This window comes from Pezoporus wallicus, unplaced genomic scaffold (assembly GCF_028554395.1).
Source record: "Pezoporus wallicus isolate ANWC-B61680 ecotype Strahan unplaced genomic scaffold, APGP_CSIRO_Pwel_v1 contig_8166, whole genome shotgun sequence".
Lineage (NCBI taxonomy): Eukaryota > Metazoa > Chordata > Aves > Psittaciformes > Psittacidae > Pezoporus > Pezoporus wallicus.
The window spans coordinates 2,258,476-2,284,150 of record NW_026638114.1 but is presented as its reverse complement, the minus strand read 5'-3'; the positions used below and the strand labels follow the sequence as shown (position 1 = coordinate 2,284,150).

General features: G+C 41.9%; 1 protein-coding gene and 1 long non-coding RNA gene across 7 annotated transcripts in view; one reads left to right on the top strand and one right to left on the bottom strand.

Moving 5' to 3' along the window:
• CNOT6 (CCR4-NOT transcription complex subunit 6) overlaps positions 1–16,568 on the bottom strand; it is a 32,655-nt gene extending 16,087 nt beyond the window's left edge. For 2 of the 5 annotated variants that reach the window (XM_057409500.1, XM_057409504.1), the window contains exons 1-2: positions 16,389–16,568; positions 2,075–2,188 (exon numbers count right to left, since the gene is read on the bottom strand). In XM_057409500.1, the coding sequence (XP_057265483.1) occupies positions 2,075–2,186 (112 nt within the window). In that variant the 5' untranslated portion in view covers positions 2,187–2,188; positions 16,389–16,568. Of the gene's footprint in view, positions 1–2,074; positions 2,189–6,921; positions 7,098–14,231; positions 14,598–15,140; positions 15,338–16,388 lie in introns of those variants that run through there. The other 3 variants (XM_057409503.1, XM_057409501.1, XM_057409502.1) reach the window with 3 other exon arrangements.
• Positions 15,635–22,352, top strand: LOC130599214 (uncharacterized). 2 transcript variants are annotated; one of them, XR_008972193.1, is made up of 4 exons: positions 15,635–15,937; positions 18,591–18,713; positions 20,273–20,464; positions 21,455–22,352. It is a non-coding gene; the product is annotated as an uncharacterized LOC130599214 (long non-coding RNA). The 2 variants fall into 2 exon arrangements; XR_008972192.1 differs by lacking the exon at positions 15,635–15,937 and adding an exon at positions 16,857–16,989 and having other exon boundaries at positions 21,455–22,333.
• Positions 22,353–25,675: the final 3,323 nt, after the last annotated feature.

Below are 25,675 nucleotides of genomic sequence, written 5' to 3'. Positions count from 1 at the left end.
CAAGAACAGATAGAAGCACTATATTTAGGGTGACTAAGATGCTTAGTTGAGAACATGGATATCCATCTGGCATTCAACTAAAAGCTGCATAAAACTATTGCCAGATATTTTAAAAAATTGTATGATTTTTGTATAAACTGAAGGGTGGAAACATGGGTTTGTGTGACAGAATCAAGATTTTTATGCTGCTGCACGCAAGGAATGTGAGATATCATCAGAAGGTCTCAAAACATTTCTTCTCTCCAAGATTCACCCCCAACACCAAAGGAGCAGATCCTTTTTCATTTACAGAAGTCATTTCATTGTACCAAAAGCATTAGAAGAAGAGTACCAATGCCAGTTTCTCCAAGGCAAAAAGCTACTTGTGACAGCCTTTAAAACCCTACCATGACTCACCAATATTAAGAATGGTCTGGTTAATATTATCCCAATACACTCTTTACAATTCCTTTCCTTAAATTATTATCTTCAAAACAAAAGTCATATTTAGTGCCTGAGGAAAAGCTACACTGATACACATATATCTGGGACTCAACCCCTGGTAACAAAAGGTTTAATGCAGGTATCATTTCCAGCATGCTATAAGAAAGTGAGTGGCATAAAAGAGCCTGCAGTGAAAAAGCTAGTGATTTAAACAAGAGCAGTTAAAACATTTGTGGCTTTCTGTACTAGATGACCAAGTATTTTGCAAGGAAAAGTCAGTGTGAACATTAACAAACATACTGTCGCATTTTATTTTGCGAGGCAAATGCATACAGCTCTTAAAGGATTCATGCTATGGCAATGCTCATTAAGAAGTCTTTTGAAAGGCTTTAAGTACAATTTAATAGTTCTTTGCATTTTAAAACTGAATAAACACCTCTTCCTCCTTACCCCAGTGCAAAAAGGTGACCGTGATCAAAGAAACCCTCGTAGCTGAAAGGATTTCCATCAACATCACTGATCCATTCCCTGGACTACCTACATCTCTCTTGGCTAGAATCAGTCTATAGCAAGATTACCAGGCATGAAAGGAAAGAGCCATTGCTTAATGCATTTCCTGTGCAAAGGCAGCAGATGCCCAAGTGGATATCCAAGCCTAATGCTGATACATAATGCCGACTCCTGAAGCAGCATTTAACTAGGTTTCTGCATCTGTAACCTTCAAGTAAAGAAGGCTATTCACGTGTTAAGGCACGTGGCACTTGAAGCGAGACAGGGATTCAATGATCTGGATGGAAAGACTCTCCACAATTCAAAGAACTCTATTTGTATTCCTCCTTCCATAAATTTCTCTATTGCACAGTCACTCAGAAACATCACATGGCAATTTTTGCAGACTCTCCAATAATCTCCATATTTAAGCAAAATTTAAGCTGACTTTTACATCACAAAATTTTTTAATTTTTAAAATATCTGCTTGAATTTCCTTGTAAACACAATTTACACAGCAACATCCGAATTTACTCTACAAATCGAGAGAGACTGGTGTCCCACACCAGTTAGACTTCATGTTTAGGAATTCTGAGCATTATCTTATTTTCAAGGAAAGATCCAAAAGTCAAACATGATCTGAAATCTAGTACAGTTCTTGGAGGTTTTGATTTTTTCTAATTTAAATCTTAAAAACAAAGTAAAGATTTACAACTGCTTTTAAACTGAAAAGTTCCGCTTTAATAGAAACTCCAGTGTCATGGACTAGTACAACATTGTTGTTACATTACTTTAAAGTAACAGGATATGTCTGTGTATCAACCCCAGCTTCACCCTCTTCTCTTTGACAAATCAGATCTTAAACCCATGCTCCCACCTGCTCCATCTTCTTAAAACACAAAGACCTCACATCCATCTCCCCAACCACGTGCCATGTTAGGATTCCCCTCGCTCACAATTTACCTCTCCTGTAGCCCTCTACTTTATCCCAACCCAACCTTTTCCCTCAGCACATCCAGAAGCTGGCAGCTGCTCTGCTGGCATGTTGGCTCACTTCAAGCTAAGTAACTCCACTCCAGACTTCTCGTCCAAGCCATTACTACGTAGGCTACTCTTAACCTACAATGAGTTCAGAATACGGGACCATTTCTCAGTTTCTTACCACTTATTTCCAACTCTGCCCAGTGTGATTTCTTTCCGTTGGCTGCTTCCTCTGAGGACATAATTGTGTACATCCTCCGTGGATCAGGTGGATCGTACTTTTCCTTGGGCATTCCTGTTGAGACAAAAAGACAGATAAATATATACTGAGAAGTATTTAAAAGGTAATTTCCGTTTCAATTAAGTTTTGTGTTGGATGTTCACTCCAAATACTTTTCAAACTTCAGATAAAGATAACCTATGCCCGTTCACAAACTACACTGAGTAGGCTATAAAATTAAACCACCGCAGATTCCCCATGCTCCTAGAATGGCAGATGACAACCTAACCTCCCACTCAATAGTTCAGCCAAATCTCTAACCCAACATAATGGTTGCGTCCTGCCACCTTTCATGGCTATGTCACTGTGTGATTCAAGATCAACCCATCCTACTGCAGGCTCATCGTTCTTCAACAATGAACCTTCAAAAAGTGACAATCACCACCACATTCTCTCTCGTAGAAACCATAAAGAAAACATTTGCTGATAACCTCGACTGTGCATCAATTCCAGGTTTACTGCAATTCTCAACTTTACACACAATTCAGCATCCAAGAAAAGAATTAAGGTTTCAAAAAGATCTTCAATTCCTTAAGTCTGCAAAATGACATCTTTTTAATCCAAATCTCATCCTACTCTTTTCAGTCTGAAATTATACCTGACCTAGACACTTCACCCAGGTGTTTAGCACTGACATTTAACTTCAGTTCTCTCACTCTTGCATCATTCCTGTTCACTTCACACGAAAGTTGGAACTAGATGATCTTAAGGTCCTTTCCAACCCTAACTATTCTATGATTCTATGAATTCCTTATTTATTTTTACCATACCCAAATAGGGACCGTGAGAGAGAAGTGGCAAAAATTCCTCTCCATGGAGAAATTCCTGGCTCCATAATAAAGACCTGTGCCATAACCCTCCCTCTACCATGAGCTAGCTCTCCTCTGTCCCAGGTGAAATGCATCAGGGTTTTAGTCAGTTTAAGAGGAAAAACACTTTATATAAACTTTACATAAGCACATTGATACACAAATTAGCTCCATGTTTTCAAGTTACATAGGCCTTCCAATATAAATTGCATTTATCACAAATAAGGGTAATGCTTTTGCATTGCCCCACATCTATCTATGAGATTTTTGGGCTAAGATTTCACCATCTAAAGCTGCCACATCCAAATACATACAAAAGGGCACAAGCAGCAACCTACAAAATTATTTATATAAATAAAGAAATCAAACAATGCTGGCTCAAATCACATTCACAAACACATTACAAGCAATATTATGCTTCATATTATTCATTATGCAGAATATTATTCATGCATTACAGCATTATAACTACCCAAAAAACACTCAATAAAGAAGAAGCTGTTTATTGAATTTAGTGGAAAATGTTGTGTTAAAAAAAAAACAATAGAATACCCCCCCCCAACTTTTAGTTCATTCTGCACCTTACTTAAAATAAAGCTTTTAGATACTAACATGCTTACTTTAATGCAACAACTCTGACTAATTCATACTCCTCCTTCCCCTTCCCACTGCTACCACTGCTCAAAACCAATTTCTGCAGTGAAAAGAAATTCCCCTTTAAAAAATGAATTGTGGGTAAAAGGATGAGATTATAAATAGAGCTAGGTGGAGCTCCTTAAAGAATGAAGGCACTTGAGTACCTGGGGTACTGGAATCACCAAGTGTAACACTTTCTTCTTCAAACTAAGCTAATTAAAGGAGATAAGACTGCATTGTAACTACCAGAAAGGTGAAAGAGGAACTTCTCCCTGCAATAATTGTGCAACTAGCGCAATAATACATAAAGTGTCATATAGAGCATCTCTTCCGAAATCGCTATATACAATTATATGTAACTCACAAAGACCAATGCCACATAGAAATGCTCTAGTTTCTGTCAGGAGACATTTGCCTTCCTCAGGCATTTGATGCTTTCTCTTCTTGCAGCTCCCTGAATTAACAAATATGTTCCAATTTTTCAGGAAATGAAGCAGGTATAGTAGAGACAGAGATCTCATTCAGCACAGAAACACGAGTGTTCCCCAGAGCACACTCAATCACATGCACTAATTAACAGCCTTGCCTTACCATCCTGTGGTGCTCCTCACTATCAGAAGAGGATGACATACTTTTCTAGTGGGTTTTGTTAATGTGTGCTAAAACAATTTGAGATTTAAGAATCTGAGGTTTTAACACTGGATCCTGGTGACCCCCCCCTCCCCTCCCAGTCTATCCATGGCACTGCTCTACCTCTCATTAAAGTTCCTTCCTTTGATGGTTTCCCCTCCTCACCTCCTGCATTTCAGGGTGGACAAATGCTTGAGAACCTCCTGGGTGAAGGAGGTGCCAATGACCAAGATCACTGACATCAGCCACATCAGGACACCAAGGATACCATCATACCAGGAGTTAGCACATCTTTGTCCATCACTCAGTATTTCTCAGCATCTGACAGCAAGGCTAAATTCAGGCTGTATTTCACAGGTCATCATTAAACACAAGAACAATACCTTGAATTGTATTTCAAAACTTCACAGCATGGAGTAGCTCAAGAAAATCACTCTCTTTTACAAATCCTCCTTTCTCCACCTCCCCACATCTGAACTTACTGGCTACAGTTCCACTTAAAAGCTGAAGTAAACATGAGATAAAGCAACAGTTTTGCCAGACTCCAGCAATTTTTAGCAAGACCCATAAAATGGTGTTGAACAACCCTGGAGCCATTGATAACTGCACCTTTAAACTACCATGACAATCATTTTAGAAAGAGCTTACACCACCTGTAATTTTCAGTTGCAACAGTGCAGATGGTGGAAAGCACCACTGAGCATTAGGCTGTTATCACATACAGCAAGTTGGCTTGTAAAGGAGAAAAACTTTATAAACAAAGATGTGACGTGGATGTCCAGAACACACCCAGCCTGTGTAACTCTAACGAAGAGGCCATTTAAATATGTCTGAATGCAAATTGCTGACTATCTTGTACCAGGTTATTAAAGTTGTTATTTAAATGGTTGTGAAAACAGAAGAGCTTGAGAGTTCACATGTGGCTGCCCATTCCTACCTTGGTCAGTGAGTCCCAACACTGAATTAACACTCTTTACCCCAAAGAAACTGAGCTAAATGAAGCCATTGAGGTCAACAGTGCAACAGGTCTGACACAGGGAACTAGACCTTGAGTCCTCAAAGCAGACACAGTTTTAAGCCCTTGTTTGTGCAAAAGGTACCAAGGGAAAAGGAGAGCAGGGGCAGAAAAGACCCTCTGGGGAAAAATGCAGGGCAAGGATGATGATGATGATAAGATGACTGTTGCTCTACCTCAAAGGAATGCCAACAGCAACAGGGCTGTTAGGGATATGGCATCAGGAGGACCTGGTGGTCTATAGAGTAGAAGCTGCTCAAAGGCCAAGCTGTTCAATTGCACTGCTAGCTACAGAATAATGAAGTTCAGACAACTGCCTGGCAAGACTTTTGAAATGATAACTCTCCCAGGCTATGGGCATGTGTGAAGTGGAAGCTGGACTACAAGGTAGTTAATGCTCCAGATGACTAAGTAAACAACCAATAAATAATGCCTCCAAAGTGGAGATATTATAGTCTGCTGTAACAGAGCAGGAAAGATGGTGACGTCTTTCCTGTCCTTCCCTTCTCTTTTCATGTGATTTAGAAGATGATGGGGAGAAGGAATTAACCAAACCAGGCAGGTGAGCAGGTATTCTGAGTAAGCAGTAAGGTGATTGTTTTTAAAAACAAAACACCAACAGAAATACCACAGATGATCTTAATTTCCTGAAATGCATTCTATAATACCACAAATAAACTAACTGTTTTAAAACTGAATGTATTAGACAACTCCTGCAGGCCAAGTATCATCGACCCTTTACAGTATTAGCTTTGCTATATGTAGATATAAAATTTTCCCCCAAAAAAACTCCCCTAAGATCAGCTTCCTCCATTGCAAAGTTTAAATGAGGCAAAGAAAACCTGAATTCCCAAACTTCATAGAAAACAATGAAAAGTGACAGCAGCAGGGGTTAATGTTCAGACCCAACTTTATCCCATCTAATCAACTATTCTGAAATACCTATTTCAACACTCACTAAGTAGCATCTACAAATCCCATTTACAAATATGCAAAGAACCTTTAGAAATACTTCAAGATCACTATGCTGAAGCATTACAACTCTGCTGATGAAACTTCTTGACACATGCTGACGACTTCTTTCAACTTCCCCTCCCTCCTTACTTGATATTACTTATCACTAATAAGCTGATGTAGATCAGGAGATAGCCAGGAGGAGGAAGTAAACAAAGCAGCACTACACTTAATCAAGTGCACAATTACTCCAACTTCTTGCTGCCTTAATTAAAAACAGTGAATAAACTATACAAATCTAGAGCTAACAAAGTTAGAAGTAACAAGTTAATTGAAGTGGATTTTCCACTTACTGATGCAGCACAAATAAACTTGCCAAATAAATGACTTTTTCACTACGAAAGGGTAGCAGGACAGGAAGCAATCTACAGTACTTTCTAGTCATTATAAACCATTAAGTTACTCAAAGATTCCATGAGAAAATGATAGCACATATGAGAGGGTTTTTTCTTTCTTTCTTTCTTCAAATAGGGGAAGCTCATCCCAGACCATTCATTTGTAATCTTGTGCCTTTAGCTGTTTCCATGCAATCCAAAGTTTCATTTGAAAATGGGTTCCGATGAGTTCCCCCACAAATGCGTTTCTTAGATTGACCGATATATCCCAAATTCAAAGTTAATCCAGAATTCTCATCACATACCTACCTCCCAAACACCAGCCACATGCACTGTGGTTTTACAACACATGAAGCAGAACTAAGCTGGCCCTGCTGCAGTTCCTCCCTCCTCAGGACTGTGTATTTCCACTTCACTCTTGCATCAGCACTGACTTTTCTCTGATAACAAAAGGAGCTGTTGAAGAGAATTAAACTGGCCAAAAGCTAAGGGGGAGGAGGGGGGAAAAACTGTTGAGGGTGCCTAGCTTCCTGTATCATTATTCCTGTATAGCTGTAATGTATGTGTGGACTTGCAGCACAGCTGTTTATGGGATTAAAATCAGGACAACAACATAATTGTTTCTGGACACACCTACCCCGAAATCTCTTCTCACACAGCAGGAAGCAAAATCCTGCTTCCAAGTACCCATGCATCGGTTAAATAGTAACACTGGGCAAAGTCTGAAATCCTAACTGAAGGCAAAGTACACTGCTTTTTAGATAAGTTAAAGTTGTAGCACTTCGAGCAATGTACAGGCTAATCAGAAATGTCAGCCTGTATTTAAAGAGTTAATCTCTACTGTTGAGCTTTGTTAGGAAGAAATTACTGCTTTAAGCTCCAAACAGTGACCCTCTTCAAAGGGAGCAGTACACCCAAAGCACAAAAACTGTGCTTTGGGAAAGAAGCCGTTAAGTTAATTTCATAGTAGTATATTTCGCTTTTTACTATAAAACTAAAGATTTGCTCATTTCCACTCTAAGACCCATTGCCCATTCTTTAAACAAGTGCTTTTCCACAGTGAATCAAGCTTACTGCTTCTACTCTCCTATCATTGGTGGCACTTTACCCACCAAGATACGTATTTCTAGGGGAACTTAATTACATTTCAGCCTCAAGTACAGGCAAGTGAAGCAACAACCCTGCATAAAGGCTGTCCCTGGCTGGTGTGACAAGGAGCAACATCTGTTTCCTCCTCACAGAAAGCAACAGAACCTTGAACACGCTTATGATAAAGGTCAGTCCTACACAATTTACACTCGTCAGTTGAGCCAATGACTCTATTTATCTTCAGTCTGTACCACGCACGGGCAAACTAGACAGTGATCTTAATATTGAAAAATGATGGAAAAAAATTTTCATGGGCAAAATACCACAATGAGGAAAGGAAGCAAACAAGAACCTATCTAAATCTTAAGTGCCACATGATGTAATTTTAATGTACTTCAGCAAAGCTCTTAAAATTATTTGGGACCACCCCCCTTAGACATAAACTTTCTGTATGCCTGATGCTGTTCCTACTAAGCTTTCTCAATTTCACATCAGTCTTGTTTCTATCAATGTCTTATTCAAAACATACTAAATTATAACTTCGGGGTTTTCAATAAATCTTAACATACACCCACAGTTCTGGATTTCCCAGCTACTAGCAGGTATACACCATAATATGAAAAAATACTTGCATCCTGCTATGAAATACAGCTTCTGGTTGTATTTTGCTACAATACACAACTGTGCAAGTAGATATAGCAAAGCTCAGAAATGTAGGTGTAAGCCATCACCTAAAAGAAAACAAATTGATAGGATTAAACTTTAATTTTAATTAAATTAAAGCTTCCTCAAAATAGAGGAATCCATACTAAAGCACGCTACAACTAAATGACAGGTATTTTGACACTGAACAAACAGAGATTTGGGGACTTGCCTATCTGTTGAAATACCACCTTAGAAGTGACTTTCTAGAAGTGAATGAGATTGCCCTATTGAAATATATGCAAAGAAAACATCACTGTTGCAAGGAAAGACAGATTTTCCTACCAGTACCATACTTTTAGGTAAATATCAAGCCTGTTGTATAAACACCTATTATTTGTTGACTGGTGCAAACGCTCCTGGTGTTTCATTTTAAAAAAGGCTGCTCCCAAGTAATTTTTGCTGTTTTCACAGCAAGGACATAGTAATGAAAAAGTAAGAGTAGGAAAATCCAACTGGGAAATTAGTTAAATATTAACACCTGAATTTCTCAGAATACATGCTGTGAATTGGAAAACTCCTTTTACCCAGTGTGGGAAGGGATGGTGCATCACAGCTGTGTGTACAGCAGAACTGGAGCAGCGCAAGAATGACTCCTGAAACACTCCTCATCCCCAAGAGACTGAACTGTAACATGTGGGAAAGTGTCAAGATCCCTTTAACCCGATTTATAGCTTGACGTTGGAATAATCTAAAAAATTAAAAAATAAAAATGCTGTAGAGTCAACCCAAAGTCAATTGATTCATTCCAAGTGCTTCTTCACTTGGTAGGATCACATTTTAGTGGCTGTTAGCGTATTAAGATTTAATGGCTTCATCAGGGAAGTAATGCTTCTTCATCGTATTCTGAGGACTTCTAAAACTGGAATTTTACATGACTGCCAATACAAAACCACAAGTTACCCTTCCTCTTTTTCTGACTTAGATAACGCAGTGGGATGTGAACATGCATTACAAATAAGCAATGATAAATACAAGACACTGATTAAGTCAATATGCATTAGTTCATGCGAGTATATCTGGAATATGACTAATCAGAGGAGTTGATTGATTTTGCACATATAAGTCCTACTACAGAAGTTCACAAATGCATTAATATTCTTTAAAAAGATAAACATTTATCAAGCTGTAGAAGTTCCCTTAATCTAGCCAAAGCTGACTAAAATGAGACATAACCCTCCTGAAAATTAAGGAAATCTAAGTATCCCAGTTCAGATCGACTGGGCCATAAGTGTCAAAGGATGTATTTGCCATTTCCAGCTCCGGAAAACTCAGAATACAGAGCTATACAGCACTGCCTAGATCAGGCTTTACATTTTGTTAAATCAAAAAAACAGTTAATATTTTTAAGATTATTAAGTTCTGACCTAGAGGTACTTCAAATATAATTAAGGTTTCTTTGTCCCTCTAAACTACTTGTTCATAGAAATGCAAACAGGATGGTTACAAGGTGTGGAGTAGGAACAGGGAGGTTGCCATTTTCCAAACCTCTACTTCTCCTGCCCAGCTCTCCACCCCTGCACTCCACTTGCAGTCACCATTTCCTATCAGATGAGCAACCTGCAGCCCAATACTTAATGGTGTACATGTAATGCCCTAAACCTTGACAGGCGTGAATCTATCATAGTTTCAGGAGGGCAAAGAAGCTGTTTTCACTTCCACATTGTTTTATAAAGACCATTTGGGGTTCAAAAGAGACTACGAAATGGTCAGATTACAAAAGGCATAAACCATCAGAGACACCCTTGACTGCTCCGTCTCCTAGACGGACCTACAAGATAAAGTAGATCTATCTGACTCATTATAAAGAACTCAAATTCCCAACCTTTACCCTACACAACATCTAATGATTACAAATACTATATCCAAACGTTCTCAGTGTAGTATAGGCACAGTCTAGACGATTAGAACAGTGCTTAATTATCAGCAATTGTATGTAATTATGCCTATAGTAAAAGGCTGCTGTATGCAAAACAAACATTAACGCAAAACCAAATGGCAAAGCAAAGGCTGACCTTTAACTGGTATCCCTAGAAACGCTTTGGCTAGCTAACGAGTACTACACAACAGTCACATTTTTGCAGTTTCTATTTTAGTGTATGCTGAAATGCCAATACATTAAAAGATCAGTCAGGTTCACTAATTTAAGGATTTATTTGCTTTACATAACTAGATACTCTACAAATAAGATGGAACCTAAGAGATCAACTTTAAAAGGAAGAGTTCTATCATAAAGAATACAGCTTCAAGGTTTAAAAATGCAGATACACAATAAGGCCAAGGTGTAAAGCTTCACCTACAAGAAGCTTTAGGAGAGATGAGAATGCTCTTTCATGTCACAACATTAATACATACCAACTCTCAGTCCACTGGTTGTGTCCAGAAATCGTACCTGACAATACAGTTATGATTCTTCACAAAACACGGAACATTAATTCTTGTTTACAGTAACTACTGCACAATTTCTCATCTAGAGCCAGCTCAGTAAGCTATTCTAAATACCAGCACATATACCACAAGGTTCCTTACCACATCTTCCTTTATGCGTCTGCAGAATACTTAACCACATTTCTGTTGTTCTGTGGGTAAAAACATGAAGTCACCACACCAAACATTCTTCTCCTTCTCAGCCCTGCAAGACAACCTAGGAGTAAGAGATAACCTAGCTACCTTAAATGAAGTTTGGACATGAGCTCATTTTCAGCATTCCTGCTATAGATCTGAACAAGAGCTTGATAAGTCAGTATCTAAACCCAGAAATGGGGGCTTTAAAAAAAAAAACAATTTCTAGGTATTTGAATGCTTGTTAATGTTACAGTTGCTAAACTATCTGAAGTTCAAGATACTAAAGAACTTGTTCATGCAGTTCACGCTCTAACCCATTTAGCCACATCCTGATAGAAGCAACCAGACTATTCATAGATTGTTTTTACTTCAAATTAAATGAACAAGCCTGAGAATGTGTTCCACAACCACATGCTTGTGCAGCAAAGCCAGCTTGACATTTCTTTCCTGTCCCCACGTACCACTTCATCACCTCTCTCTGTTGTGTTGATGCTGCTGTTTGTGAGACGATGCTGAAAACCAATGCTATATACTGTTGGTGGTTTAAGAAAACAAAACAAAAATAAGTATCACCACTCCAGCCATGTCACTGGTTGTTTTCCAGCATTACTCCAACAACAGTTGTACTTATGTCAATTATGTGGAGTTAATGAGCAACCAAAACAGCTGCTTTCCATGTTCTGCCTCTAGAGAAAAGTCACAACATCCTATACCACAAGAAACCACGGGGTCATCTAGCCCATTGCTCCCTACACCAAAAGCACCTATGCCATGACTGACAATTACTTTATGATCGGCTCTCAAATCTCCAGAGGTGAATCTTTCATGATGTTGCTCAGCAAAGCAATGATGCCTTCCTAGTCTTAATTATTCTTCACACACAGAGATCATTTGTTCCAGAAAGTACTCTTATTTATTTACAGATGAACTGTGATTAAGGCAGCACTGAAACTCCACCATATTAGCCCACAGGACCTTTGCTTGGTCAGGTAAAGCACTTCTGTTAGGTGGGCAACTGTTAAAACTTCTTTAAAAGAATATCAAGAGTGTTAATGATCAGAGTTTTCCACAAAGCATCTTAATACTTTTAGTATTTAGCCATTACAATGCCATCGCGTTGTTCTGACCGGTGATACACAGACAGCACACACTCAAACCTAGTGGTGTTTTACATTAGTTTCAAGCCTTCCTGTCTTTGTAGGTGTTGGTTCAATGTGGGTTTTGCTCTAAAAAGCATTTAAATGTCTCTGAAGCACAGCCAGTGCTGAGGTTTTTTTTCCTGATCCCTGACTCTACCAACAGATCTATGCAGAGATATACTTTTATGGAGCACCATTTATGTCAGAATAACTTGCAGCATCCCCGCCTCACTCATCAATACACTGCAAAATAGCTCAAGCAGTAAAGCTGCACAGATAATTTATAATATGCAGTATACTAAATTATGTCATACTTCATGGTCTTCTAACCATGGCAAGATGCTGTACCTTAATGACATAAGCTATCACTCACATTGCTTCAGCATGCTCTAGAAGCCCCAAGTCTCCAGACTGAAACTGCTGCCTTGATAAGGAAAGGGGGAAGCTCCAAAAGCTGAAGGAGGCCTTGGTGATACTGGTATTATAAAACAGTATAGAAACTTTAGGACAGCCTTAAGGTGGGAAGCCACTTTACTTGAGGAGTAAAGGTTGCATATCAGGAAAATTAAGTAAGACGGACAAGAGAGCTATCAAAACATCAAGGCTGTGATCACAACGCTGAGATGGCAGCTTCCATAACATACCCCACAGCTTTCCAAGTCTAAAAAAAACAACAACCCAAACCCCAGCCTCTTCTTGCAGACCTCCACCACAGCATAAACTGGAATACTAACAGCAAGTTCTAAAGTAAACAACTACATCTCTACCTTAACTCCTTCACTTCAAGAAAAGCCCTCGGAGGCATTAACAAAAGGATTCATGTTGCAGTCTTACAAAAGAAAAAACTGACTTGTTGCCAACTTTTTTTCCTTTAAATAAGCACCATCTTGGAAGTGTAATTAGCAGCTCAAAAGTACACGTTAAGCATTTAAACTGCTTTTTTCTATGGGACCTGCCTAAGCATTTGTAAACTCTTCAAGACTTCAGCTGTAGGGTAGGAATTATGAGTGCAGGTCCCCAAGCTTATGCCAAACTTCCCTGTTGAGTGGACTTCTACAACCCGATTTTCATGTAGGAACATAAATTATGTCACTTAATACAATGGTAATAATCTTGCAAGATATTGTACAATAATCACACTTCCAAATGTGAAGCCACTGAAGAAGGAATACAAAACAGACGAAATCCTGCAGTGACTCAGTTTGAGCAATTTATGTATAAAGCTTTCCAAAGTACACCATGAAGAAGCCTAAATTTAGACTGGATTCAGTAACATCCGTATTTTGACATTGGAAGTAGTGTAAAATCTCAATATATAGATTAAAAAAACCCAGATAGGTTTATGCAATAAATAGGGCAAGGCTCAACCTCTGTCTCATGCAACTAGGACTAAAATACAGAGGTAGGGTCTGCTGAGATTATTCTCGTGGATTTAATGGTAGCTTTTTCAAGATCACCATACACAATTGTAACCTTTGAATACTATACATTCCTCCTAACAAGAAAAAATCCAGCTGTGGAAATAAGTGACACTTCTTGTATACTCATTCAATTCTGAAGACTGAAAGGCATCTTCATTCATATACTGCCTGCATGTAATCTTTGTTTAACATGGCACCATTTGGGGCAGGGATGTCATAGTACAGCCTGCACATATACACGTGTACAGCCAAAATTACATGACAAAAAGCACAAAATAATTTAAAATTCAAGTCTGTCAGCAAACAGAACCAGGGCCTCTGCAACTGAATTCTAGTTCACCCCCTGGCATGGTGGTAATTCAAGCAATAAGGCACACTGCACTAAACAAAAATACTTGGCTTTTTGGTGCTAGACTAACAGGCCCATTATTATTTATACTGCCATGCTTTTAAAAACAGATGCTTATGCTCATCTGTTGGGAAAGAATTCTCAGTTTGTTCAGACTTGGGAGCACTCGACACCATTTTAAAGACAGTGGTTTCCATTATGACCACTACACTTGCTTAGAAGAATGTCTTCCTAATATCTAGTACAGCCTGATCTTACTGACTTTTACCTTGAAAGGTATTCTGCTCATTCAATTTTTGACTCTGCACAGAATGTTCTCAAGTCTTCACATGAAAAAACATCAAAAGTATTTACCTGCCCGTGCAATATCACAGTCTCATCTTTCTATTTCAGCTCTTCCTCTAAAATTCAAGCAAAGTAAAAGGCCTGAATACATCAAGACGGAATTCAGAGCTCAACTTCAAAATGAAAACAGAAAAGACATGCATGGTAGTATCCTTTTTATAAATGGATTGATCCAAGCAATTCAGATGACAAGGGAACAAAGAGTTAATCCAAATGCGAAGGACTTCAGTAATGGCATAAATAAACCCCCACGGAAGGCTTCACTGCTAGCAGCAAACTCCACCGAGTCCAGATGAACCAGCAGGAAGAACAGAGGGTGGATAATCCTGTAAAATTACCCCAGTGGAAATGCTGATAAATTCCCAATTACGAGACCTGCTCTAGAATAAAAAAAAAAAAAAGGGCAAGATACAATACAATTACCAGTCAACACTTGCACATCTTCGTGTTTAAGCCAGACAAATACCACAGGTATTTCTTAATCCCCTGAATTCTGAATTACTTGCCCATTGTGGCGAAATCTAGATTAAGAAAATAAGCCCCAGAAGTCAAAGGAAAAAAATCCAGATGAGCTGCAACTTCCCTTGCTAAGCAAACACCCCTCTGTGAAGCTGTATTTTCAATAACAGAACTGTGAACCTTATTTTCAGCAATGCACAGTGTATTTCAGTAAAATAATTTTCTATGTGTTTGTGGAAATAGGTATTTGCATTAAAAAAAACACAAAACCAAACTAAACTAACACAAAAGAACCCTCAAACCCTTTGTTTTACAGTATTTGTTCTGAATATATTCCTTATATCGCACAAAGCGAAGTAGCTTTCACACGGACTCTTAGTTTGTGCAAAACTCGCTGATAAAACACACGCTCACAATCCACACGTACATCAGGAGAGAGACAGGTGCACAGTTACCTACTTTCCTAAAGCCTTGTCTGATCCCAGGCTTAAAATTCTCCATAAAACTCTAAAGGAGAGAAGCTTGTCCTGCGAGCACGACGGCAGATGTGGGGGCCGGGAGCGCCCGCAGGCTGCACGCGATACAGGAATCCCGCACCACTTCCAGGCTTCCAGCCCCTGCTCAGCAATCCGAGCCGAACAAACCCACCACAACAACAACAAATCCCCCTCTTCCTCATTAGCTTAATTACCGTGTACCTGCCTCTCGCTCCCCGCCGCCATCCCCCGCCCCAATTCCCCTCTGTTTATCCCTGCATGCGTCCGTCCCGCGGTCTCACGTGCCGGCGCGCGGCCCGCCTCCCGCGCTCTCCTATTGGCCGCCGGCGCTGACAATCACGCCTTACGCCAGCGCCGCCGTTTCCCTCCGCCGGAACGAGCCAAGGCCGCTCCTGGCCCCAGCGCGGCCTCGGCTCCCGCCGCCGGTGGCGGCAGCTCCGCTGACAGGCAGCGCGGCCCGCGCTGTGGGAGCGCCTGAGCGGCCTTCGGACTGGGGGGGGGGGATTGGAAGCCGTGCGCTGAGGGCGGACGGGCAGCTAACCAGCCTGATGTCATTTCCCTCTGCCTTTGTTTAATTATTTTAAACTCAATTGCACAGTGAGGGAAAAAAAAAAAACAAAAAACAACCCCCAAAACAGCACAAAAAACTCCAGGCTTCCAGATGCCATCACACTAATTTCGCTTAATTGCCTTCCCGATGCAAACACACCCGGGCTCCCTGCGCGGCGCCGCCCGGCCCGGCCCCCTCCCGCACGCCGGGTGGGTGTTTACGGGCCTCCGGCCGGGGTACGAGGCCGGGCAAGTTCCCGGTGGCGGAGCCCCCCCTTCCCCGCCGCTCCCCCCTTCCATACCAAGCGTTTCCTACCCGCTTCCCCCGGGAGCGGGGCGTCCCCACAGCAACAACTGCCTGGGGCTCAGCGGTTCCTCCGGTGCCCCCCAACCCCCCCCCCCATCCCCTCCGGAGCCCCTTCACACCCAGAGGGGCCTCACCCCCCCATGACACCCCCCAAACGACGCGGGGCGGGGGTCGCACCCCCCCTGCCCAACTCCGAGGGAGGCTCCCCCCGTTGTAACGCTGCCGCTCCCTTCCCCCATAGCGGCTCCCCCCGAGGAGCGCTGCCCCCCCCCCCGGGGCCGGAGTCGTGTGTGTCCGTCCCCCCCCCTCCAGGCGAGGCTCCGAGGCCGCCCCCCGCGATGGGGCCGCCCCTACCTGTGGCTGCAGCATCCCCGTCCCCCCGCCGCCCTCGCTCCGCCGCCTGCCTGGCTCTTTGTTTCCTGCCGCGGGCCGGACGGGAGAGCAGCTCCCCCCCGCCTCCTCCTCACACTCATTGAAAGCAAACAAGCATCATGGCGGCGCTAGCGACGGCTGCGGGCGGGCGGACCGGCCCTCCTCCTCCCTCCCTCTCCCTCCTCCTCTTTCTCTCCCTCCGCCCCGCCTGCCCAGGCCGCGCACGCTCCGCGGCCGCGGTGGGGAGCACCGGGCTGGAGGGGAGCAGGAGGTTCGGGCGGGCCGGGAGGTGCAGGGAGGCCATGGGGGGGGGATAAAGGCTTGGGGGTGGCCATGGAAGGGTGTTTCGGGGTACCTCGAGGTCCGGGGGAGGCAGGAAAGTGGGTGCAGGCAGCGCGCCAGCTGCATCGTCAAAGGCGAAACTGGTATAAATGGTGTATCGCGGGGAAACGGTTTCCAGCAGGAGACCGAGGAAGCCTGGTTAAAATAGGCACTTGTTTGAGAAAGAACTTTAAATTCTCCTGCAGAAGTCTGGATCTGGAAGTCGAACTTGCAGGGGATGTGCTCAGGGAAAATGCAGAAGGTGTGATACCAACGCTTTGTAGGAAAGAGAGTCTCTTTTGTATGTGTGCGCCTTTAATATGACATCAGTAGAACAGTGTTGACCATGAAATGGCCACCAGAATTGCCATCAGCGCCTCTCTGAAGCTCAGGGTATGGCTCTCATCATCTTCTCCCTTGAACCGATAAATGGATGTGTACCAAGGTACTTGGAAGAATAAAGGAAGTTCCTGGTTTGTTATTACTGCCCCTGTACAGCGATACTTTACAGTGAGATGAGAGATGCGAGGTGAAGTGATGGGTGGTGAAGTGCCATCCCTGGTGTAGTACTGGCCAAAATCATTAATAGTGACTTCCAAATGAAGGGGTTTCCTCTGATTGTCAGGGTTAAAATGTTGTGGCAGCAAATGTGTGCTTGGTTATCACCACCTCATCGAAAGGAATAATAAAGACATTATCTCACATACACAACCCTATTTCTGAACTGGAAAAGCTAAGTAAGAATTGAGGCCTCATCTGTTTAGTTGTAACCAGATACGTAGCTGGAAATAAATGGCACTCATGCTCTCTTTGAACATCATAATGTGATGGCTGCCCCATCCCTGGCCGTGTTCAAGGCCAGGCTGGAGGGGGCTTTGAGCAACCTGGTCTAGTGGAAGGTGTCCCTGCAATGGCAGGCAGGGGTTTGGAACTAGACGATCTTTAATGCTCCTTCCAACCCAAAGCAGCCTGTGATTTAAAAAGGACGGTGAAACCTGGTCATACTTCTGAGGAACAGCACCAAGAAGCATAAGGAGCAGTGCTCTAAAAAAGATAACCCTGGCACATACCGTGCCAAACGCAACTGCAAAATGTCCTCTGTCAGAAGGTTGAGCCCTTTGGCGCTTTGTTGGAAATAATCCTGCTATACTTCAGATTTCTGTTCAACCTTATCATATCACATATCCGAAATGCTCTCGGATGATAAACTATCCCCTCGCCGCATGGCGCAGTCCTGCACTACAGATATCTGAGCTAGCTCCGTTATGGGATGCGGCATGGCTCTGGCAGAAGTGCCGTATCTGCTTCCCAGGCTTGGCTGGCTCTGCAGAGCTGACAGTCATTCAGAACTAACTCAAGCAGCTCTACATGTCATGCTCCTGCGCTGCGTGTCTTTTCTTTCCGATAACCAGCTGTCCCCCACATTCTTCAGTTAATACTTTCTAGGTCAGATATGGCCTCAATAGACTCTATCGTTTTGCCCGGAGCTAATTCTCCAAAAGCAGTAGGAAAGTCTTTGAATACGTTGCAGGATTTTCCAGGAATTGCTGCTCAGCAAAGAAAATTCAGCTGATCATTTTTCTTGATGTCTCAAAAAATGCTTGCAGGGAAAATTCATTCCTTAGGGATGGATGCTGGGGTAATATTACAGCAGACTTGGAAGGGTGTACTGGTGGGGGCCTGCAAGTGGAGAACAAATGGCAGAAAATACCAGATAACTGAGATAAGCAAGAAAGAGCATTAGAGAAAATGATTTTAAAGCAATTAAAACATAATTCTGTATTATTGCCCATTATATAGACTAACAGGAGAGCACAGCAACTTGGCAGATTCAAGTTAATTAACTTTATGATAACTTCACAGGGTATTTCTAAAGAAACCAGCAATATTTGAGGAGTCTAAAGATACAGCTTTTTATGTCAACAGTTTCCTTTGAGCTGCCAGCTTGCCTGTGTGGTTTGAGACAACAGAGCAAAGCAAAAACAGGTATGTGGGGGTTTTATTTAGCAACTGTTACGCTCCACTGCGTTTCCTGTGCAGAAGTGCTGCTGCTCATCTGTACGTATGATTAACTTTTGCTCCCTGAAAGTGTTATCAGACCTGTAACCAGGCAAACAGCGGAGCAGATGGCCAATGCCAGTATCAGTGTTTCTGGTCTGTGTGCTTAATGAGATCTGAGAGTGTAACATGAGCCTCTTTCATTTTGTAGGTCTCACATGGCAGATATACTTGGTGCAAGTGCTCTTGTTGCTCAAGGTCACAGATTCATCAATCAAAAGAAGAGCCCTTCCCATTAATTTTTTACCTGCCTGTGGCAGTTTCCATACATCTCAGGAGCTGCTGTGTTATGTGGAGTGCCATTATCCCAAGTTCGGGACAGTCCTGCTCTTATAGGCAATCAGAGCAGAAATTAAGTCACCTCTTAAAACACAATGTTAAATTTACCATACTCTGAGTGTAAGCTTTCATTCATTAACCCTGAAACCTTTTAGTGCTGTGCAGTAAGGCTTCATCTGGGCCAAATGCTGATTTTGACACACAACCCTGTGTCCCACAAAAGGACAACCTTCCTGCCTTTACACATGGAGATAGAGTATTTGCTATGAGTAGCTAAAACCTCTTAGCACCCTTGTGTCTCCCCTCCATGCATACATCCAAGTCAGGAGCTGCAACTTGCCTCAGAGGGCTTGAGGAGGGGTACTTGGTCCACCTTATGAATGCTGACAGCTGTTTTGAGGTCCTGTTGCCACCATGCGCTGACAGAGGGATGTGAAACCTGTGGTAAAGAGTTGTCTTTGTGGCTGAGCTATGGTACATTTTGCTTTGTTTAAATTGCCAAATTTGGTGAAGGCACACTCTGGAAATACCTACATAAGATTGTGCAGGAGAGGTTTATTTGTCTTCTAAGTTCTTTGTGGTAAAAGGTGTAGTCTTCATCCTGCATGGTTCATACATGGTGGGTGAGCTGAAGAGACATCACCCGTCCTGAGAGAGAGTAGGTACAGAGCTGTCATGGCTTGTGAAAGCTCTCATGTCTGGGCTTACAGAAGAAGTGAGCAAGGCAAGGCCCAGTGCTCTCTGCTCCCTCTGGAAATGTGAAAAGCCCAATGTAAAGAGAGACAAGAAATGAAGCAGGGGAGGAGAGCAGAGTTATAGCAAAGCAGGGGAGATAATGTGGAAGAAAGAAGGGAGTAACTGGCAGGAGTAGAGTCATCCCAGTAGGAGGACAGAACTTAACTATGGTCTACGTGTTCAATATATCCAGGTAGAGAGGCAGGAACTGAACTGCAGGGGAACTTCCACAGCTATTGAGAGCAGTGGGATCACTGCACTGAACATGGGATATTCCTACAATGACAGGTATGCTTGAAAAATGAGGGCTTGAAGCACTCATATTGGAACACTCATATTGCACATCTGAAATCATTGCATGCTTAATGATTTCAGCCTTAAGTTTTATGGCCTGTTCTCCATCTACTGAGTGAATGTAAGAGCATCTTCTGTCACAGTTAGATAGTAACAATAAATCTTTGATGTTTATTGAGCATTAAAACTACAGTGAAAGCCCCATCAAAAAGCATTGAGGTAATTAATATTCCTGCTTTCCTCTGCATGGAATGGAGTTCAGTGGTTTCCAGAAGACTTGCATGTAAAGAGATAATTGAAGACTCCCCTTATGCATATCCACAACAGAGCTGAATTAAGGAATTTTAATCCTGGGATGGCACAATTTGTAGGTAAGGGCTTTGCAGCCTTAGCGTTACTTTTATATGCATTGTTACACAAAAATGGTCTAAGTACTTAAAAAGAAGTTGAATATGATCAAAAGCTTTCTTTCTGGAAATATTTGCATTTAGTATGAAGACTTCCATGGTGAGAGAAGAATTTCTAACTCCTTTTTGCCACTTATGGATGCTATTATTCAACTCTGCCACCACCTGAGGTGCTTGTGTGCCATGTTGAAACGGCTGTTAAAATTATTTAGATGTTTGATCTGTTATCAGGATGGTAGCAGTTTAAAATATGTACTGAATCCTGTTCTCTGCCTTAAGCTTGCAGGTCTATAGAGCATTTAGTCATTAATGTGTGTGCATTTGTGCTATACTGTAGTAGTGAAGTAACAGATCTAAGAAGACCATAATTCTTACTTGTCCTAATCAAATATTAAAATCTGAATACTATTAAGAAGCTGGACTCATGAACTATGATGTGGTTTTCCTCATTGTTATTTTTTAGGCTGATTCTTACACATTTTTATCTCTAGAATCACCTCTCCAACTCTTGGTGACCTTTCTCCAAGAGGATGACCATCTTTTCATATTAAAACTAAGTTAATGATATGAAAGAAAAAGTAGAAGGTACGACCTGCGTGCATTCATTACATGGGCAGAGCTCTTGGTTGCTTTCAGAGCACTGCAAAAGGAGCTTACAAAGCTTTGCCTTTCATGACACAAGCTTTTATGCATGTGAGTGAATAGTGAAAATTGCTATGAAATAGCAATTGAATGCCCAGTTATGGAGTTACAACTGAGAGGATAAATGCCAAATAATGGCATTATTGATGTAAGATGGAAGGATTCACATTAGTGGAAAGCCAGCTGCTCAAGCTACCCATCCATCTTTTTGGTCCTTTCTAAAGTGTCCTCTTTGTACCCATTTTGGCAGGTTTTTTCCCTTCTTCTGTCAGCATCTTATTTCCCCATCTTTATTCAGTCTTGCTTCTCCAGCAACAGAAACATATTTACTTGCAAGCTGATCCCATCTGTGCTCCTGCATTGTAAAGCTTCCCCCTGCCGTGGCACTGTATGTCTGATTTAGTTTGGTACAACTGCTCGGAAGCTCCAGCCTTCAGGAGTGCCAGGATTCCACACTGTGGATCAGACGGGCAAGGTACTGTCACTTGGGCATGGCGTTAATAAAAAGAGGGTGTGTGGTTTTTCTTGTGTAAGAACATGCAGTGACACTATAATCATTTGATGCGTGATAGTTCAGTGACATGGAAGACTGCTGAACTTTTAACTTAATTGGGTCTTCTCATACTTGCACTGTTTCCTGCTCATGAACCAGGATATATGGGTACTATAACTCAAATACAGACTAAGCTGTCCCCGCTGCAGTCTCATACCTTGCAAATTAAGTAGGATCAGGGCTCAAAAGAGATAATGAAGGAGACCTATGTCCTGGAGGAAATTACCATGAATTACAAAATGATGGTTTCTCTCTTAATAAAAAATGAGCAAATGCTCCAGTGTGACACTAGGGAACTCTTCAGTTTATAAAGGTACTGTCTTTCAGGAAATACATATGTTAATCCAGCTGTCATGCATAAATTCTCATTTGAGGCCTGATCTAATTCCCATTGAAGTAGAGATGGACTCAATCTACTTAAATTTCTCCATGCAGTTTCACGGCTTTCCACTATCTTCATCTGTTGTATCACATTACTGTGTGTGGGTAGAGTTGCCACATTCCACCCATGACACAACTGTTTCAGTGGCAAGTGAAGTGATATGTGCATATGGTATATGCAGTCTTTACACAAACCGTATGCTTTCAGACAGCTATCTATGCAACTGGGAGAAGTTATGGGGGCTTTTTGAATATAAAGTCCATTTGCTACATTATTAGAAGTTTGTTTGTCATTCCCATGACCTTACTTTTTGATATTTGAGAGACGGAAAGAGTGATTTATTGTGTACTTTTTGTAAATGAGTAACTCAGTTTAATAACTTTGAATAACCATAAAATGGTTGTGTGAAGATTTTAGGATCAGTCTCTTCAATTTTCTTATTTCTTGCATCAAACCTTAGGCCCAAATTTACTTACAGAAGAGTGACTTCATGCAATTTCCAATTACAGTTATAAATAGCCTTCCTTTTGCTACCTGTTATACATTTCCAATATGTTAAATGTCCTCATTGCTGAATGAATATTCATCTGAAGAGTTTTGGCTGAGTACAGTCTCTAATGGGGAAATAAAACCTCCACTGAATTTATAAAGTACACTTTAATCATGAGGCTGTTACAGGCACTAATATTTTTTTTTTTCCATTGGTAGTTACAAAAAATACAAAATGACTGGATAAATTAGTCTAGTAGTTACGTGTGGATGTTTCTATGTTATCTGCATTGACAGAATTCATTCCTTAGGACATTAGGTTTGCAGAGGGGGGACACAACAAAATATTGGATGAAACCCCAACACAGCCAAAATGATTACATGCTAAATCTCTGCAGCTTCTCATGGAGCTACATCTTAGATCATTTCTGTTATGTAGAGCTGGTTCCATTGCTCTAGGAGTAGGATTCACCTAAATAAGCACAGGGAAATATGTGTGTGAGCTGCTCACCATAAGCTAACCCTGTAGTTAGTGGAGGCTACAACTACACATCCTTGGGGCTGTGGTTCCTTTTTGGGGCTTTGAAGGCAAGCATTGGAGCTGAGATTATGAAACTGGAAGAGGTTTGTTTCCCAGCACCAGGAGACCTCAGTGAGCTGAACGAACGCAGGGTATTCACTGATGCAAAGGGGAGAGGGTGACTCAGTGTCTGGAGCTGCACTGGCTAAAAGGCTGCACCACAGAATGGCATTTGCTCAGAGAAAGATGGAAATCCTTGCCTGCTTCTCAGGTGATTGCTGCAGGTGACAGGGAGAAAATCTGTCCAGCGTTTGCAGCTGGTGGTTGGTGTGGTGCAGTAAGGGGTTTTCCACTCCTTCTGAAACAATAGACACTTAAAATAAATGCCTTCAAGAGGTCAAAATGCCAGGTTGGCCGAGCCACCGGCCTGCCCCGCTGTTGTTTTCTCTATGTCCAGAACTGTTGGGCTGTGAGATTAAAAAAAGAGAACACAAAGCTGTAGGACAAAAGTCAAAATCTTTGAGCCTAATGCAGCAGCCTCAGGCTAAATCACGTTTCCTGAAGTGTGGCTCTCAATATCGAGCCTGCTCCTGAGGAACTGGCAAATGCTCAACAAGCACAACACTGAGACAACTGGCAGCCTGAGTCATTTTTGCATGTGATTGTTGAATGTGACAGATTGAGAATAGCAAGGAGTACAAGTTCATGCTATGAGATTGAAGTAACCCAGCATCCGCTCTCTGGCTCAAGCCTATGGGTAGATGTGGGGTGCTGTGGCAGAGAAATGCCACCGGGGCTTTGAAGAAAATGGGTTTAGCACACATGAGATTTTCTTCTTTTGCTCATTTTTATTTCCCCATAGATTGTTTCTTTCTTCTCTTTATGGCAGATAGAAAGTAAGGGAAGAGCCCTTGAAATATTTGTGAAGCCTGGATTGCCGTTAACTTATTCCCCTTTTTGCTTTTTCTCTGAATACCTTTTGCCTTTCTACTTCACATAGCTGCTGGCTTGGCCTTTCTATTCCCTGGTAGTTACTGCTCCAGCACGCTGGCTGAACACAATTTATTTCAGATAAAATTGGGGTAAAAGTGCTTATAGAAATGACTGCTTCCAAGCCATCACAGTGGAGGTTTGCTTTCAGAGCAAACTGTGACAGGCTTAAGAAAGCCTGGGAAGTTATTGATGAAGTCTCTGCTGCAATCAAACTTTATGTTGCACTTGATCAAATACTATTTTGTGCAGTAATTTATTAATTAAATTTATCCACACTTTTATTTCCATACATGTTCTCGGAAAAGATAAAATCCTTCCCTGTTTCCTGGCCATAAATGTTCAGTGTGTGATCTCTGCCAGCACGGCTGAGCGCATCGACTGTCCAAGACAAATCTGTAACGTGTTCTGCACTGAGCTGGTGTTTGAAGTTTGCTCCTCAGCCATACAACACTGTATGGGAGGGATTAGTTAATTTAACCTTTGTAAAACAATGTGCTTGATTAATTAGGTATGGAGCTGTTCTCAGGGCGTTGGATGAGAGGTGCCGTGGGGCAGTGGTACCAGTGACGTTGCAAAAGAAGCAGATGTAAAGACTTTGAGCTGAGTAACTTTGATGCTCAGGGCCCTTGCAAACACAGAAGCCTTTGCAGAGGCTAAGAAGGATTAAAGTAGATTTTTCATGTGTCCATAAGTCTTTTCCATTCTTTTTCTCCTCTAAGATCTTATGTGTAACCATGGGTTCAGGACATGTGTGATTGTGGTTACAACAGTCAGAACCAGATCTTTTTTCTCCTTTAATTCCCTGTTAATTAGGACTTTGGGAAGGTAACAGTCCCTGGGAGTCTTTTGGCTGCAGTGAACGGTGAGTACCTTGACTCCACTGGTCTCCATTTTATTTTACAAATAATTAAGGGTAATACATTAACACAGGAAGAGCCTGGACCTTTGCTGCCTCCTGTGCCAGGCACACTGTTTGCTCACCACAGCAACAGAAAGCCATTAAATACATTCTTTGTATTTGTGAGCTCAGGGCCATTAATCTTGCCAGCCTTAGGTAATTTACTGCTTCAGATCTTGTGTTGGTAGTTCAGAGTCAATGACCTGGTGGGATGTGTGCAAGTGAAGTGACCTGTGCAAAAATTTGTCTATTTAAACCCATAGTTATTCAGTGAATCTTTTGCTGGTTTTTGCCGTGGTAGCTGTTTATAACAGCAGCAGCCTGTCAGTGATGTGCCAGTGGGTGATGATGGACCCCAGGAGAGTGCCCAGGCTGTGGCTATTGTTTCTCCATCATGGTACCTCCATGTTCATCTATGGATCTGACTTTCTCATGAAGCTGCTCCTGCCTGGGCACCTTTCTGACATTCCCTTCAACCTCATCTCCTAATTCTCTCCTCGATGTTGCTCTTTATGGAACATAATTCAACAACAATTCAACCCTTCTCTTTAGCGTGGCCTCTGCACAGATTGAAGCTACTCCTGATGTGCTGGCGCCCGAGTGGGGCATCAGTGCAGTGCTGCCTGAGCTGTGGAGAGACCGTCCAGTGCCAGACCATGCTGAAGAGGCTGCTCTTGCAAATAATGGACAGCAGGTGG